General features: G+C 58.6%; 1 protein-coding gene and 1 long non-coding RNA gene across 2 annotated transcripts in view; one reads left to right on the top strand and one right to left on the bottom strand.

Annotated features, from left to right (window-relative positions):
• Positions 1–8212, bottom strand: part of LMX1B (LIM homeobox transcription factor 1 beta) — an 89641-nt gene extending 81429 nt beyond the window's left edge. Inside the window, exons 1-2 of the mRNA XM_034929074.3 lie at positions 7552–8212; positions 6571–6757 (exon numbers count right to left, since the gene is read on the bottom strand). Coding sequence (XP_034784965.1) covers positions 6571–6757; positions 7552–7690 — 326 coding nt within the window. The 5' untranslated portion in view covers positions 7691–8212. The remainder of the gene's footprint in view (positions 1–6570; positions 6758–7551) is intronic.
• A 129-nt stretch (positions 8213–8341) lies between these two features.
• LOC130541790 (uncharacterized) lies at positions 8342–15084 on the top strand. Its single transcript, XR_008955911.1, has 3 exons — positions 8342–8692; positions 12906–12976; positions 13612–15084. It is a non-coding gene; the product is annotated as an uncharacterized LOC130541790 (long non-coding RNA).
• The last annotated feature ends 863 nt before the right edge of the window (positions 15085–15947 follow it).

Below are 15947 nucleotides of genomic sequence, written 5' to 3' on the forward strand. Positions count from 1 at the left end.
CAAAGCCTCCCCACAAATGTACCCACACATCCCCAGATCCCTAGCCCCTCATCCTCCCTTTGGGGCCCCAAGGTCAGCAGGGCAGGTCCAGCGGCTGCCAGTCAAGATGCTGAGCAGAAATGGATACAATATTATCCAGGGAATAACAAAGGAAGGGCCCACGCAGAAATTTATTTGTACTGATCAGGCGAAGCAAAGGTAAAGGGCAGAGAGGAAGTGCTGTCAGCCGGCCTGAAACCCAAGAAAGTTGCCATTCCGAGCACAGTGGCCCCTTATGCCCCACCACTCCTCACCGCAGCAGTAGTTAAAGCAAACACAAGCCCTTCACTGCCCCGTCAGTTACACCTTCCCCCCAAAATTACACAAACTTTGAAACATTTTTCTGAGAGAAGATGGATGCTTCAGGAGACTTGAGGTCAAGGCTAGGCTGTTTAAAGTATATTATTAACAAATAAACATTTACTGCAAAAAAAAAAAAAAAAAAAAGGGAGAGAGAGAGGGAGAAAAACCCTATAGGCCACCGGGGAACCAAATCATGTTGCTTTTGGCATCAAATGACAGGAGACATTTATGACATGAATGGAGAACACCAGCCGGTCGATGAAATGGCAAACGTCTGCCACTTTGCTTCCTCTACCTTCGTGAATCAACTTTTTCAAATATGGTTTTCAGCCTTAGCCCTCTCTCACTACCACCGTCTCTCCACTTCTGACTGCAGTGGTAATAAATATATATAATTTTGGTTTTGCTCTTTGCTGCCATCAGCACAGAATCTGGTTGGAGAGGGCCAGAGGAACTTCCGGCTGGGTCAGCCAGACAGCCAAGGGCCCTGGGTCCTCGGGCACCCCCAACTGACTGACAGCTCACACGCGGCTCCTTGGATGAGTAGACTACCCCTCCCTTCCTCCCTCCCCTGGCTGAGGCTTGACTGTGGTGTCCAACAAATTGGAAGTTATAACTCATGTCGGTGAGAGTATCCTCCATCCTTCAGCCTAACTGATGCCAAAGTAGGACTGGTTTTTTTCCTCTTCCTTTTCTTTATTTTTTAGAAACTCCAGAGCCTCAGGACAAAGGCGGCTCCTTGGAGAAGCATCGCCAGCCACCCATGGGTGGAAACCTCACAAGGCCACAGAGCCCGAGCTGGAGGGGCCTTCTGAGTTCCTGGAATGGTGTTTCTCCACCTTTTAAACTTCATCTTCCTTCTGAGAAATAGACAAATCCCCCGGACCTCTCCTCCACCTACCCCCTTCTCCATTGGCTGAGCTTTATTTTCTGTGGCTTCAATCACAAAACAGTAAGTACAAACAGTTCTTCAAATATGAATTATTAAGCTTTTCCAAGCTATATGGAGGCCCTGGAGATGCCAATTGTTTCCCGGTGGAAATACTGTTGCTCTGGACCACCCTCTGTTTGTCACCAAAGGAAAAAGAGCCAGCACACCCGGCCACCCTCCGTCTGCCCCCAAGGAGAAAGAGCACAGCACACCCGGCCACCCTCCGTCTGCCCCCAGGGAGAAAGAGCACAGCACACCCGTCTGCCCCCAAAGCAGAAAGAGCCCAGCACAGCTGGCCACCCTGTTGCGGCCCTTTCTGATAATGCAGTTGGCACCTGTGCGCACCCACACAATCAGGTTTTCCACCTCTCTTGAGGTGCAGGAGAGGATAATGGATCCCCCGGAGAATGTAATATTTATTAAAGTTCCACCAGGTGCCTGTGTAATCCTCACAACCACCCTGCAAAGTCACATCATCACCCCCAGTTTGTTGATGAGGCCCCGGCTCAGAGATGGGCAACCACTTAGCGAAGATCACACAGCTGCTAAGACTTGGGGCTGGGAGGTGAACTCAGGTCTGACTCCGAGTCTAAAGCTCTTTTCATGGCTGAGAAAGGCAAGACTTTTACAGTGTCCTATGAAGGGAAAGGCAATGGCTTCCCCAGGGTGCTCCTCATCCTCCCTGCATGGAGAGGCTCATGGCAAACCCTGTGTACCATGGAACCTGGGTATAGAACCTGTTGGCAGTGTGGTGTGTGTCCTTGGAGACAAGGTATTCCCTGCCATGCTCATGGTGAGAAGAGTAACAGCAATAACTTCCAGAGTATTAATAACAAGCCAGGCAAGATGTCAGGTCCTTTGGGGCACCTTATCTCAAGTCCTTATAAGAATACTTGCGCCCAGTAGAATAAGTCCCCATTTCACAGAGGAGGATCAGGTAGGTGCCACGGCCGTGTGGTCTCTAAGCCTGGCTCCAATGGACAGGGCAGGAAAGAGCTGACAGTCACCAATCACATAAGCCAGAGGAGATCCTCCCAGCCTGCTTCCCCCACTCAAGAAAAATAGGGCAAACAAATAAGGCCACACCAGCCCAGCGCCCGGGGAGTCGAGGGTGAGCCAGGAGTCACTGTGAATAATGCCTCCGTTCAGCAGCAGGGGACTGCAGCCTCAGGAAGGCCTGTGCTTACCGTCTTGCACACAGCCAAGGTGCTGGGGTTAAATGGAGAGGTACCCTCCAAAGGGCCAGAGGGTCCCCAGACTTGGGCTGCCAGGGTGAGCCCTTTGGGGGCCTCAGCCCCCAGAGACAGCACCATAGAAGCCTTTTTGTAAGGCAAAGTCCTGGCTCCTCCTCCCAAGCAGTTTCCAGGACAGGCGCTCTGCAGCCCTGAATGAGTTTGATGGTTGGGGCAGGGGGGCTCGCTGGTTGGGGTACACACTGGGGAAGGTGTGCTGCTTGAGACTGGCACCCTGCAGGAGGGCCTATGGGAGGCCTTCCAGGCTGGCAGAAGAAGTAGCCAGAGAAGGCCGGAGCCTGACTGCTCTCCCCCTGGGCCACACCCGAACGCGGGAGCTGGATGGGGAGTGTGGGGGGAGAGGTGAGCCTCCCAAGAAGGTCTTTCCCGGGGTAAACACTTCCAAGGAAAGGAATGCGCAGGGCAGAGCGGTTGGGCCACTGGAGCCACAGCCAGCTGGGGGAAATTTTTTAAAAACTCACCCCAGGACTCAAGAGGGCTTTCTGTGAAACTCAATCAAAGCCTCGATGCTCCCCTGCTGCCAACGTAGGCACATCCTACCTGGACAGGCGAGCCCAAAGGGCCCCCAGCGGGCCCGGCGGAGCCCTGGAAGTCTGTGCCGCCGAGAGGCTCGGCCGCCCGGGCAGGCCCTGCGGGCGGAAGGACGCCGCGGCCCCGCCGCCGAGGTAGGAGCGCGGCCCGGGCCGGAACCCCGCGTCTCGCCGTGCACAAAGGCGCCCGCTTGCACCCCAGCGGGTCTCGGGTCGCCAAACCTGGGAGCTGTCTTACAAGCGATTAGACTCCATTTTGTGACAGATTTTTGGACTCTCCCACCGACCCTCCCCCCTTCCGGAGCCTCCTCCAGGAATTCTCCACCTCTTCAGGATAAAAACCCTTTCCAGACGAGCGACAGACGGCAAGAAAAGAGAGTTACATAATTCTATTCGGCCAAGCCGCCAAGATAAAAACATGGGAGGGGGGAACGTGCCTTATTTTTCATTTGTTCTCCGGTGGAGGACGGTGAGAGGTGTTCTGATTTGGGGGAGGCTGCGTTTCCTCTCCGTTTCCTAACTGGTTTTCTGTCCGAAAAGGCTGCTTTTTCTTTTTTTTGAAGGAGCCCCCAAAAATCACACATGGGGAAAAAGGAGACTTTTGGAGTTAAGAGTGAAAATGCCCAAACTCCACGGCCGGCGCTCTGCTCTGCCCGCCAAGGATGTACAAGAGGATTTTTATCAAATTCGGCTCAATGTGCCCCAGTGTCAATTAATCACCCCCGTGGTGCGTAAGAGAACTTGGCACTTCTGGGTGTCTGGGATCTTTGAGAACAAATCGAAAGGAAGAAGAGACATTTACTAAAAATGGCAACCTCTTTTTAAGGACGGAGCCCTGCAACTCAGCCAGGGGTGAGGACACATTTTTCAGAAGTTGTGTTTGGTGGGGGGATTGTTAATTTCCCAATACCGCTGACGCACAGACTCGACAATATCAAGAAGGCACGTTTCTGCGCCCGCTTGCTTGGATTCCTGTCTGAAAAGCATTTACGCACAGATGAAATAAATATGCATCTGCAATTCTCAAAAAAAGAAATGTGAATAAAAAAATTTTTATTGTGCAAAGAACATCCCTTTCCAGTGGCTGCTGCCTGCCTGGAGCGGCGCTCCATCTCCCTGTGAAACGACTCACTGGCTATTTGTCCTGATAACAATCACCCCACCCCCCACCCCCCACCCCCAGCACATCCTGCCGGCCGGCCTAACGCAGATACCTAATTGGCGTTATTGGAAAAAATAGAATGAGGGTGGAGGAGTGAACTGTCCACAGCTAGAATAATGCACTCCCCACCCCAGGCTTCAGCCCCACAGGATCCAGACTGAGTGAGGTCTTTGGACCTGAGATTCGCTCTGTGCCAAAAATCATTCTCAACACACCGGACTGCACTGAAGAAGCTGGCTGTTAGGTGACTCTTTCCTTTTCTTTTTAAAACAAATATACTTTGGACAAAGCAGTAGCAAATGCTTAACGTTTAATTGTTTTGTAAGATGAGGGGGTGAGCCGCTCATCTCTAAGGCAACATCCAGCTGAAATTTCGTGACTTTACCATTCTGTGCCTGAAGAACCAGGGGTTATCCTTTCCTTTTTTTAAAGAGAAGCTCCGTAAATAATTATGGGGAGTGGGGGGAGGGCAGAATATGTACACGCGATTCGTAAGTCTTTTCAATATATTAAAAAAGTTTTTTTCTTTTTTTTAAGCCGCGCAAATGATTCGGAGGCCGGTTTTAGTTTCCTGGGCCCCCTTCCCCCATGTGTTGTCGTAAAGGCTGGTGGCTGAGCTGGGTGTAAGTGGCACTGCCAGAGCTCGGGATCAGGCAAGCAGAGTGAGGCCAGGGGTGCAGGGCGTGGTGGGGAGGGGGCTAGAGGCTGGTGCACCCTACAGAGGGGCTCCTCTAGCCAGCCCAGAGCCCACAGCCACATCTACCCCAAACTATTTTCCCCATTCAATTTGTGCTGCTCTATGCTTGGGCTGTGACTGAACGGACTGGCGTCTCCCTCTCCCGGAACTAGAATCATATTAGTTCAGAGCACAGCACAAAGCCGACCTACGGCAGTGTGCCTAAATCTGGGGTGCTTCCTACTGAGAGGAAGGCCTCAGCTGCACTCTGGGACCAGCAAAACAGCTGAACCTCTGAATGGACTCCAATCCCTACCCAAAGATCCCTCAGCCGGAAGAAAGAGCTAGGTGCAAAAAGCAGCTCAGGCTCAGCCCCCAGACCACCAGGCACAGCCAGAGCCTTTTGGGGTAGAATCCGATGCCCTCTCTAGGGCTCTGGCCTGCACTGTTTCCAGGCCTCAGTTAAACAGTTGGGCTGCGCTGCTTTCCGCTAGGCCCTGGACTGGGGACAATCCCTGGGCAGAACAGGTAGGCTGCACTCACCACGAGGCGCCGGCAGCCCAGCTTTTCCTTCCCTGGAGGCTTGGGCATACACAGCCCTCTCTGAGCACCAAACCACCTAAGCAGTCTACCCGCTCTGCAGCCTCATCCAGGACGGTTTTCTGGCATCACTAAAGTTTTCGCAGGCACCCACTGTGTCTGCAACAGAGCTTTGGGGATCCCCACACCCCTCTTTCAGTTGTAGCTCCTCACTGCCTCCCTCCCAATTGCAGTGCCAGGCAGAAAACCCAGGAGGTCAAAAGAAAAAGCCTGCATGTCCTGTTGTCTGTCCCCAACCCCGGCCATACAAATCCAGTCTCAGCTAAAAACTAGTTAGCAAGAAGGGCTCAACCCACATCTCTGGCCTCAGCCCTGAGGTTTGGGTTATACCAGGGCAGAGCGGGCCATCTCCCTCCTCAATACACACTACCAGAAAGGAGGCCTTGTGGGGAGGGCTGACTCAGTCAGCTCCTCACTCCCATTGGGAGCCCCAAATTGTAACTTGCCACCTTTTGAGATCCTCTTCCTAGAATGCTTCTCCAACCAAAGAAAACTGCAAGTGCAAAATTCCCGCATGGAACGGTTTGGGGAATATGGACATTCTTTTCTCTCCATCAGGGACTAAAAGTGCAGCAGTGAGCCTGGCAGAAAGGGGGCCTCCCTTGCCGCTCAGGCCGTTCAGTGTCCCAGCACTCCACCTCCTGGCTCCTGGCTCCAGGCTCCAGGAATCCCAAACCCCCACACACCAGGCCCTTGAAGCAGTCCGCCAGGCCTGGCTCCCTAAAACATTATTTTCCTTTGGAAATCAATTTTGGGTTCCCAATTCAGGCCTCCGTAGCGCCAGACCCTATATCCCAGGACCCAGGCACCAAATCCCTCGGCCGGCCCAGCGCAGGATTCCGGGACAACGGATGGCAACTGGGGGCCGTCCGGAGGCTCCCAGGACCCCATCAGTGCGGGCTGGGCTGGGCTGGTCCGCCCCAGCCCCAAGACGCGCAGCTCTCGGAACCCTTGGAGCTGCCCGGCCCAGCCGCGCACAGAGCCGGCGGCAGAGCGGGCGCGGGCCGGGCCCGGCAGGGGGCTGACCGGGCTCGAGTGCCGGGCGGTGGCGGGGAAGGAGGACGAGAAGCGCTTACTGTTGGTAGTCTTGTTTGCAGTACAGTTTCCGATCCCGGAAGTAGCAGCTGGTGGTGAGGGCTTGCTGACACGCCGCGCACTGCAAACACTCCTCGTGCCAGGACGACTCGTTGACTCGCATCAGGAAGCGGTCGGAGATGGGCCGCTGGCAGCCCTCGCAGACGGCGGGATGCGGGCAGTCGGAGCCTGTAGCGCACAGGGCGAAAGCCCGGCCGTCAGCGCCGCCCGGCCCAGCCCCGGCGTCCCGGTCGCACCGGGCCCACAGCCCCCGGCCCCGAGGGTTCGGGCCGCCCGGGATCACCGCCTGCCGCCTGCGCTCCCCGGACCGCCGCGCCAGGGGCCGGGCGGCCCCGGCTAGTCCGTCCCAGTCCTCGGGCTCCGGCGTGGAGAGGCCGCGGGCCTCGAGCCTTGGCTCGGCGCTGTGCTCTCCCCTTCTCCGGAGAATCCGCGCTCCGTGTTAAGACAAATGACAACGAGCACGGCGCAGGGTGGCCGGCTGGGACCAAGACAGGCGAGGTGAGGCTGGGGCGCTCGCTGGCTGACACGCCCCACGGTGGCGTTCGTGGTCTTCTATCCCCGATCTCCCCAAAATCTGTGGTTTGAGTGACCAGGGAGACGTTTTTCTCTTAGAATCTCCCCCACCCCAGGTGACCTTGCGCCTCTCCCAAGCTCGCCAAGGTGATTGCTAGGTCCTCCATCATCCCTGCCACCCGCCACCTACCACACCGGAGTGGCAGCTCTAGAACCTAGGCCTGGAAAGGATGGTGGGTGGCGACTGGAGCTGTCCTGTCCCCTCAGGACGCCTGCCGGAGGCGTACTTGCGGCCCTCTGGCGATCACTCCAGGAGTCCTGTCTCTGCCTCCTCCCCATGTCCTGCAAACCCATTTCCTTTATCCGTTGGCCCCGACGCCCGTGTCCACAGCCGGACGACGCCCCATCCCACGCCCGAGACCACTCGGGCGTTCCGACCCCGCACTCACCCAGCAGCACCCCCAGAGTGGCGGGCCCGGGGCGCAGGGCGTGCTCCTCCATCTTGATGCCGTCCAACATCTTGGCGCAGTCCGTCTGCCCGCGAGGGAAGCACCTCTCCAGCGACTCGGGACCTGTTGCTATATCCATGGGACGCGGGGCGCGCTGCGGACCCCGCCGGCCGGGCTGCTCGCCCGCCGGCCCGTCCACCCGCTCTCCGCCGCCGCGGCCCTGGAACCGGGGAGGCGCGGCCCCTGCAGGGCAGGGGTTGCGCCGGCCCCCGGCGATCGTGGAGCGGCGACGCGCTGGCCCCGGGCCCCGGCGTCGTGCGGGCGGGCCGGGGCGGCTGCAGCCCGCGCCGCGCTCTCCCGGACACTTGCAGCCACGCGCGCCGGCTCCTCTGTCACCTGCTTGTCAGTCCCGGAGCCCGGCGGCGGCGGCTGCTGCAGACGGAGCCGCGGGGAGGAGGCGGCGGCGGCGGTGGCGGTGGCGGCGGCGGCGGGCGGGGGAGGGGGTGGGGGTGCAGGGGCGGCCCCGCGGGCCGCGGGGGGGGCGCGCGGCGCAGCGGGGTCCCGGGCGGGGCGCAGCGGGCCGCAGGGCTCCGGGCGCGCTCCCCGCGCTACTCCAGTGCCATGGTGCGCCCGCTGAGCCGCCGGGTTTAGAGCTGGGGCTGGCGGCGGAGGGATACGGGCCGCCTCACCTCCCGAAACTTCCTGACATTTGAACCCCGCGGCCGGTATCCCTGCGCCGGGATGCGCCGCCGGCTCCACGTCAAATAGTGCCGTCCCGCCCCCCCCGCGCGCCCCGGGGCTCCGCGCCCCTGGCCCGCGCCCCGCGCCGCGCCTGGCCCCGAGCTCAGGCCCCGGCTCCCCGGCCCGGCCGCCCCGCGGGCCCCTCGCAGAAGTTTTGATCGTCTTCGAAACAAATCCCTCTGCTCCACCCCCTTGAAAAATTGATTTGGGAGTTGGGGAGCGAAGGCTTTCTTTTTTCTCCCCTGCCTTCTTTATTATTAATATTTTGTAAAGCTCCAGCGCTACGAGGAGTGGCCCCGAGCGAGGCCAGACTGCGCGGACGGCAGGGAGCGCGGCGGCTCCGCCAGGGGACGGCGCCGGCCGGGAGTGGCCGCTTGGGAACCCCCGACTGTCGGCCGAGGTAGGTCGCGGGGGCTGACTCGGCGTCCCCCGGGCGGCGGCGCCTGCTCGGGGCGGCTTGGTCCGCGGAGAGGGCCGGCTCCCAGGAACGAAGGACGGGGGCGGGCAGAAGGCGAGGACGGCTGGCCCTGGACTCGTGCAAGGGGGGGCCCAGGCCCAGGAACGGGGAGTGAGCCTGGAGTGTGGGTGAGGGGTCTGGGAAAGCTCCGGGCCTGGCAGAGATTGGGCGGGGGACTGAGCCGATGGGAGGTTGGGGCCCCGGGATCGAGAATGGGGGACACTGGGACGACAAGGAAGGTCAGGCCTGGGTTCAGGCGACCGAGAGTTTAGAGGACAACTAAGGCTGGAAAAGGGGTCCCCAGGCAGGGGCAGGAGCAGTGGGCAAGACCTGGGCCTCCTAGGGTTTGCAGTGAGGGGCGCTAGGAGGGAGTGGTGGCCCCAGGGTAGCGGCTCTGAAGAAATTAGGTTGGCTGCCAAGATCGGGGTCCTTTGGCGGGTCGGGTGCCCGGCCAGGGGTCGCTGGGACGCGCGGATCAAGGACAGTGCTCTAGCCAGCCTGGGCAAAGTGGACCTCGGCAACGGGACGCGAAAGCTGGCGAGATGGAGCTGCCGACTTCCGCGCCAGCCGGGCCTGGCACCCGCGTCCGGTGCGAGAGGCCACAGCGTCGGACCGGCTGTCTGCGGCCCGTGGTCCCCACCGACGCGCGGCTCACCGGGGAGCAGGGGGGCGGGTGCGGCCCGGGGTAGCGGCGGGCTGAACCCCCGCGATCCGCTGCGGGGCGGCCCCGGCCCCTCCCGGAGCGAGGCAGCGGCGCGGAGCCGGGCGGGGGCGGAGGGCATGGGGGGCGGGTCCCCTGACCTCGCTGGAGGCGAAAGGGCGGATCGGATTTGGAACCTGCGGGAGGCTTGGTCAGAAGTGGCCCCCTGCGCCGCGGGGCCCCGCGAGGGGCCCGGCTTTGTGGAGGATTAGAGGCTCCCGCCCCACCCTACCTGCGTGTGTGTCGGTGGGTATCTGTGTGTGTCTGTGCGTGTCGGGCCCCCGCCTCTGCGGCTCTTGCCTCCGTGTGCTCCTTGGCTCTGCACACACGGTATGTGTGTCCCTGCAACCTTCCAGACTCCCAGGGGTGAATCTGTGGATCTGTGTCTGAGTCCCCTGCACCCGTGTGTATGTGAGTGTGTGGGTCCTTCGTGCCTGTGTCTGGGGTGTGTGTCCACATCATTTCATGCGGGGGCCTAAGTCTTTGTGCGTGTCTCAGCCTCTGTATTGTGTCTGCGATCCTTTTCTGTATGGGTATCTCTGTCAGCTTTGCGTATCTGTGCTTATCTCCGGGGTTCTGAATGCTTCTGTGTGCTCGCGTGTCTCCTAGCGTGTGTGTGTGTGTGTGTTTGTGTGTGGTGGGGGGCTTTGTGCCTTCGTGTATTTCTAGGCGCCTTTGTGTGGCTAGGTCGGGGAGAGTGGACAGTCAATGTGGAGTTTCTCTCCCACATCTCGGTCCCCTCTTTGCTTGACCTGGAAACCCCAGGCCTGGACCCGCGAAGTTGGGCTGGGCCTGAGCCGCCTTCTCCGGGCATCTGGGGCGGGGGCGCGGCTGCTGCAGGGAGAAGCCGGGCGGGCAAGGCTTCGGCGCACAGAGCCAGAGTCCCGAGGCGCGGAGCGCGGCTCGGGGCCGGCGGGCGGACCAGGCACTTTCTGCCCTCTGCTGGTCGCGGTCCGTCCCTGCAACCGGGGCTGGGCGACTGCCTGCAGGCGAGAGTCCTCGTTCCAGGCCCAGACCCTCTCCCTCTCCTTCAGGGTGCACATGGTAATACTCTCTCGTCACAGGCCCTGCACCCCCAACTCCTGGCGCAAGGCTCCATCCCCTCCCCACCTTCCCTGTGCCTGGCCTCTCCTACCCTACAGCTCTCCTTTCCCTCTCCTTGGCTGAATGAGGGCCCCTGCGATCCAGCCTCCCAGGCTTCTCTAACTCGGGTTGGCGTCCAGTGCCGATCTGGGGCCGCTGGCTGTGCCCAGAGGCTCATTCCCTGGACCACTCGAAGGCCTGGTCTCAAGGCAGGAGGACTTGTGGGAAGTACCCCCTCCGTGCCGCGTCTGGTCTGTCCGGGGGCGCATGCATTCTCAGCGCCTCTTCCGCGCTCCTGCCAGTCATATCCCACGCCACCAAGGCGGATATAGGGTGGTCTGCCGCCATGCGGCCCGCGCCCAGATAGGGGCGCTGGCTCGGTGGACGCCAGAGCCTGGCTGCCTTCTCTGGTCTGGGGTGGGGCTGCTGAGTCCACACCCCTTGGGCCCCTCTGCATGCCTTCCCCGCTGTCCATTCATTCCCCCTACACACACACACACACACACACACACACACACACACACACACCCTCCCTATAGGCCCCGTTCCTTGCCCTTTGTCCTCACTCCTCGTGTCCCGTGCTCCCAGCAGAGTTGGCCGGTCTCGGGTCCTTCGCACGCAGACGCGCAGAGGCCCCAGATCTCTCCAGCACAATCGGGGCTCTCGCGCCTCTCCACCGCTTCCCTTGCCGAAGAAGCCAAGAAGCGGCCTACTGGACGGCACAGCAGGGGCCGAGGCCCAGAGCCGGCTCCTGCCCGCAGGCGGCGAACGGCACCTTGCTCCGCCAGGCCCCTGCGGGTGCGATCCGTGACCCGCAGATTCTCCCGGGCGCCTCTGGCCCATGACGCGGGGGCTGCTCGCTCCACGCAGGCGGCTCCCGGATGCTCTCCCGCTCAGATTTCAGCGGCAGAAACAGCCTCGGATTCTCTCTACCTGGGGGAAAGACTGAGTCGGGGGCTCGGAATCACTGGAAGAAGTGAGAATGGAAAGGGAGGCTCTGGAGCGGGGGTCCCGGCTCCTTCCAGTCTGCGGACGCCCCAGCTCCATTGAGCCCCGCCCTAGTCCCCCCTGCTCCTCTTCTTAGGGCCTTGCACCCTCTCCTCTGCGCTACCCGCCTCCCTCGAGCACGGCTCTATGAGCTGCCCTCCCCCACCCCACCCAGCCCTGTCCATCCCGCTCCGGGCTGTCTGGATTGTTTTGTGCTTCTGACCAGAGCCAGAGCCACACTGCCCCCTCCCAGTTTACCATCCCAGCTGGAGGCATGGATCTGGGGCAGCGCAGGGTGCAGTCCTGGCCGGGTTCGGAGGAGTGGGAAGGCAAGGACCAGGAGCTGCGAGTGTCTCTATTCCACTCTGCCCGGAGAACCCGGGCTGCAGAGAGCCTGGGCCGTCCCACGCTGTCCCGGCGCCATCAGCCCTGCCGAGCCTCAGATCCTTGAGAGGCGGCCAGACTGGGGGGACCAGAGCCGCCCAAGCAGTGGGCCAGGTTGGGGGCTGATATTCCTGGGAGGTGGCCCTGGGTCTAGGGTCCTGGGAGAACCACACTGACTCCGGAAGTGGAGCGGGAACACCCGGAGACTGAGTGCTGGAAACTTTCCAGCCAGCAGTGACCATGTTATGCTTTTTGGACCCCAGCGGGGCTGGACCCCAGGGCACATGGGCCAAAGGGTCAGGCCCTTCTCAGCTAGAGATGGCCGTGTGTGATCGTCACAGAGTAACACAGCCACCTTGCCGCAGAGCGGTGCAAATGTCTGTGGTCTTGCTGTGCCGGTGGGAGACCTCACAGCGACCTTGAACCCAGGTGGAGGCCCACACACAGGAGTAAAGTGATGGCGCCCAGCGGGGGTCCTTTGAATCAGGGCTGGGAACTGATTCTCTCTCCCATTGGGGTTTTCCAGCCTGATGGGAGAGGGGCTGCAGGGAGACAGGATTTGTGGCAGAATTTGCTGGTGAGGCAGAGCTGGGGCTCTGAGGCTGCATGCAAGTGTGTGTGTCTGTGTGCAGCGGGGAGACAGCCAGCCCCAGCAAAGCCCCTAGGTCCTTCCTGTAGCTTCCCCTTCAGTGGGTAGGGGCTCTGGCCACAGACCCATGACTTTCCAGCACAAGGTCTGGGTCTTTAGTCATGGGATTCCTCCACATTGGGTCAGGAGACGGTGCTCCCTTAGAGCCCAGGCTGCTGTCAGCTCTCGGGACTGGAGCTCTGAGGGAGACGGTGCCCTGGCGGGGTGGCCCAGTGCTGAGGTCTCGCAGTGGCTAGGAGTGGTCAAGAGCAGATCTTGGGGAGCCACCCAGATCTGGTTCAGGATCTGGCCATGGGACCTCAGGAAGGTCCTGCCCTACTCTCTGCACCTCAGCTTCCTCATCTGTCCCACAGGGTTGTCGAGAGGCTGAAACATAAGTGCTCACCACAACACCCAGCACCTACCAGGCCTCTATACATATTTGGTAAATAATTGGATGGACACTTTGGGAGGGTGAGGCTGGTGGATCACGAGGTCAGGAGTTCAAGACCAACCTGGCCAACATGGTGAAACCCCATCTTTACTAAAAATACAAAAATTAGCTGGGCATGGTGGCACGTGTCTGTAATGCTAGCTATTTGGGAAGCTGAGGCAGGAGAACCGCTTGAATCCGGGAGGTGGAGGTTGCAGTGAACCGAAATTGCACCACTGCACTCCAGCCTGGGTGACAGAGCAAGACTCCATCTCAAGTAATCATAATAATTGGATGGAAGAGGGGCCATGCTACCAAGACTTGGGGAAATCACAGCTCCCTGCTTCTCCTTCAACCAGGGCTTGAGGGCAGACAGACCCCCTGGGCTCACCTGTGTACCTTCCTCCAGGGCAGGTGAAGCTTAGCTCCAGGAAGGTGTGAGCTGGGCACAGGAGACCTCCAGGCAGTGCCTAGAGGCCCGGCAGAGCCTTTGACACTGGCCCTGCTCTAGAGCCTGGGCCTGCAAGTAGCTGCTCAGAGCTGGACCCTGGCGGGGACACAGAATTAGGGGCGTTAGCCCATTACATCAAAAGCAACCACGTGGGATTCTCAAGATGTCACATATTTTAAAATTTATTTTCTTCAAGAATCTTTGGCTTTCTTGCCAAATGGATGGGCTGGATTATTTCTGCAGCCTATCTGGAACCGGGAGCTTCCCCAGCTGAGGACCACAGTGAGAGCAGAGAAGACCCAGGATCGTATTTGAAACCATAAAAGCCACATTAAGACACTAAGAATAACTCGCAGAAAGACATTTTCTATGAATTGGACGCAGAGTCACAAAACCCAGAAAGTTCCCTGGTCTCTATCTCATGGGCCCGTGTCTGGGGAAGGGGGCCCGATGTGAGGCTGGGGCCAGTGCCCATCCTATTTGATCTTTATCTTAAATCCACTTCAAAATGCTGTGGCTTGGTGGATTGAAGGTTCGCCCCTTCCTGTAATTATTTGGTGTCTGGTAAAGTTTTTATGAGTGTTTGTGCAAATACATGCATTTGATGTGCATTTGTTTTGGTTAGTACCGCTTTACGTAGGAGGTGTGTGCATCTCCTGTTGGCCCTCAGAAAAGAAAAGAAAAATAAAACCGAGACTTCTGAACCAGGCAGAGGGGTGGAGCTGGGGCAATTCCACTGCCAACCACAACCCCTGTGACGTCAGGGGCTCCTGGGCACCAGTGACGATACAAGTTGGTAGCCTTTGGGTTTACCTTGTGAGGGTGATCAGGGCTGGCAGTGGGCTGGTGAAATCCAGATTCTAGGAAGCCTTTTTTTGAAACATAACTGGATCTGCCTCTTTTGCTTTTTTTTTTTTTTTTAAGACACAGTCTCGCTCAGTCAACCAGGCTGGAGTGCAGTGGTGCGATCTCAGCTCACTGCAACCTCCTCCTCCCAGGTTCAAGTGATTCTCTCACCTCAGACTCCCAGGTAGCTGGGATTATAGGCACCCGCCACCATGCCTGGCTAATTTTTTTTTGTATTTGGTAGAGACGGGGTTTCACCATATTGGTCAGGCTGGTCTCGATCACCTGACCCCAGGTGATCCGCCTATCTCTGCCTCCCAAAGTGCTGGGATTACAGGCATGAGCCACCACACCCGGCCTGAGTCTGCCTTTTGATTACTGTCCTCTGGGCATTCTTGGTAAAGTAAAATGTATAATAAATAAGGGTGAGTTTTGGGGGGGACTTTATCATTTAAGTGACAGAACTTGTCTGTTTCTCTAGAATGTGAGCTCAGCAGATCTGGCTAAGAGGAGCTGTGGCTGTCCAGCCTTCTCTGGATAAGGCAGCAGGGTGGGGCAGGATGGGTGTTCCTCCTGTGTGGCTGAGGAAGCACCTGCCCCCTAAGGGTGTCAGGGGCCAAGAGCACCCATGCCTGCCTCACGTCCCCAGCCCAGAGTCAGAAGGCAGCCTGCAGGTGTGTTCAGCTTGGCCCCTATAGGTAGTCTTTTCTCCCAGCACTGCAGCCTTGATTTATTTGCTTTAAAATTATTCTAGCATTTTTATTGAAGTTAATACACAGTAGAAAAGTGCACGAAGCATAGGATTACAAAGAGGACATGCCCATGCCACCAACACCCAGATTAAGAGAGAGAATGTTGCTGGCTTCCTGAAATCCTTCACGTTCCCTCCCAGGCACCACCCACCTCCCTCAAAGGAAACCACTATCTTGGTTTTGCCTGTTGTGAATTTTCTATAAATGGAATCATCCTATATACTCCTTACCATACTTTAATCATGAGATTTTGCGTGAAAATTTTGCGTGGATTTTTCTCCTGAATAATCAGAGGTCTGATCACTTTGGACCCTCATTCCAGCAGCATGCTAACAAGCTGGACCTAAATTTGTCCTTCCCACCTCCATCCTAGGCAGGACACCCACTGGATTCCGTTTGCCAGGGAGCATTTGTCTTGGTCACTCCAGCTGTCAACCTTTGGCTCCTCCCCTGGTCTTCAGCCCATCCCCAAAAGGAATCACTGTATGTACACTGGGGAACTGCATCCAGAACCTTCTCTCACCCCACCCCTCCATCTGCATCCAGTACCCTTTGAGGCAGAGATCATGAGACCTTAAACAGGTGAGGAAATTGGCACCTCAGAGAGGTGAAGTCACTTGCCCAGGGCCACACAGTGTTGTAAAGGTCAGATCCTGGATTCAAACCCTACTGGCCTGACTCCAAACCCCAGGCTCTTGTCATCTCCCCACAAGGCTCCCTCGGGCATCCAGACCCAGGCGTGAACAGTCCCCTCCTGCCTCCTTCCAGTGGGGAGGAAGCTGGACTTTTTCCAAAGGAAACGCTGGGAAACACAAAGCCCCAAACAGAAAACAGGGCAGGGATGGTTCCCAGGCCCTGGCTGCCTAACCTTGGGTGATGCAAGTCTAGTCTGGGCTAGGCTGGTCTGGACTGGTGCAGCCTCCCCAGGTGCGTC

This window comes from Pan paniscus, chromosome 11, assembly GCF_029289425.2.
Source record: "Pan paniscus chromosome 11, NHGRI_mPanPan1-v2.0_pri, whole genome shotgun sequence".
NCBI classification, from domain to species: Eukaryota; Metazoa; Chordata; class Mammalia; order Primates; family Hominidae; genus Pan; species Pan paniscus.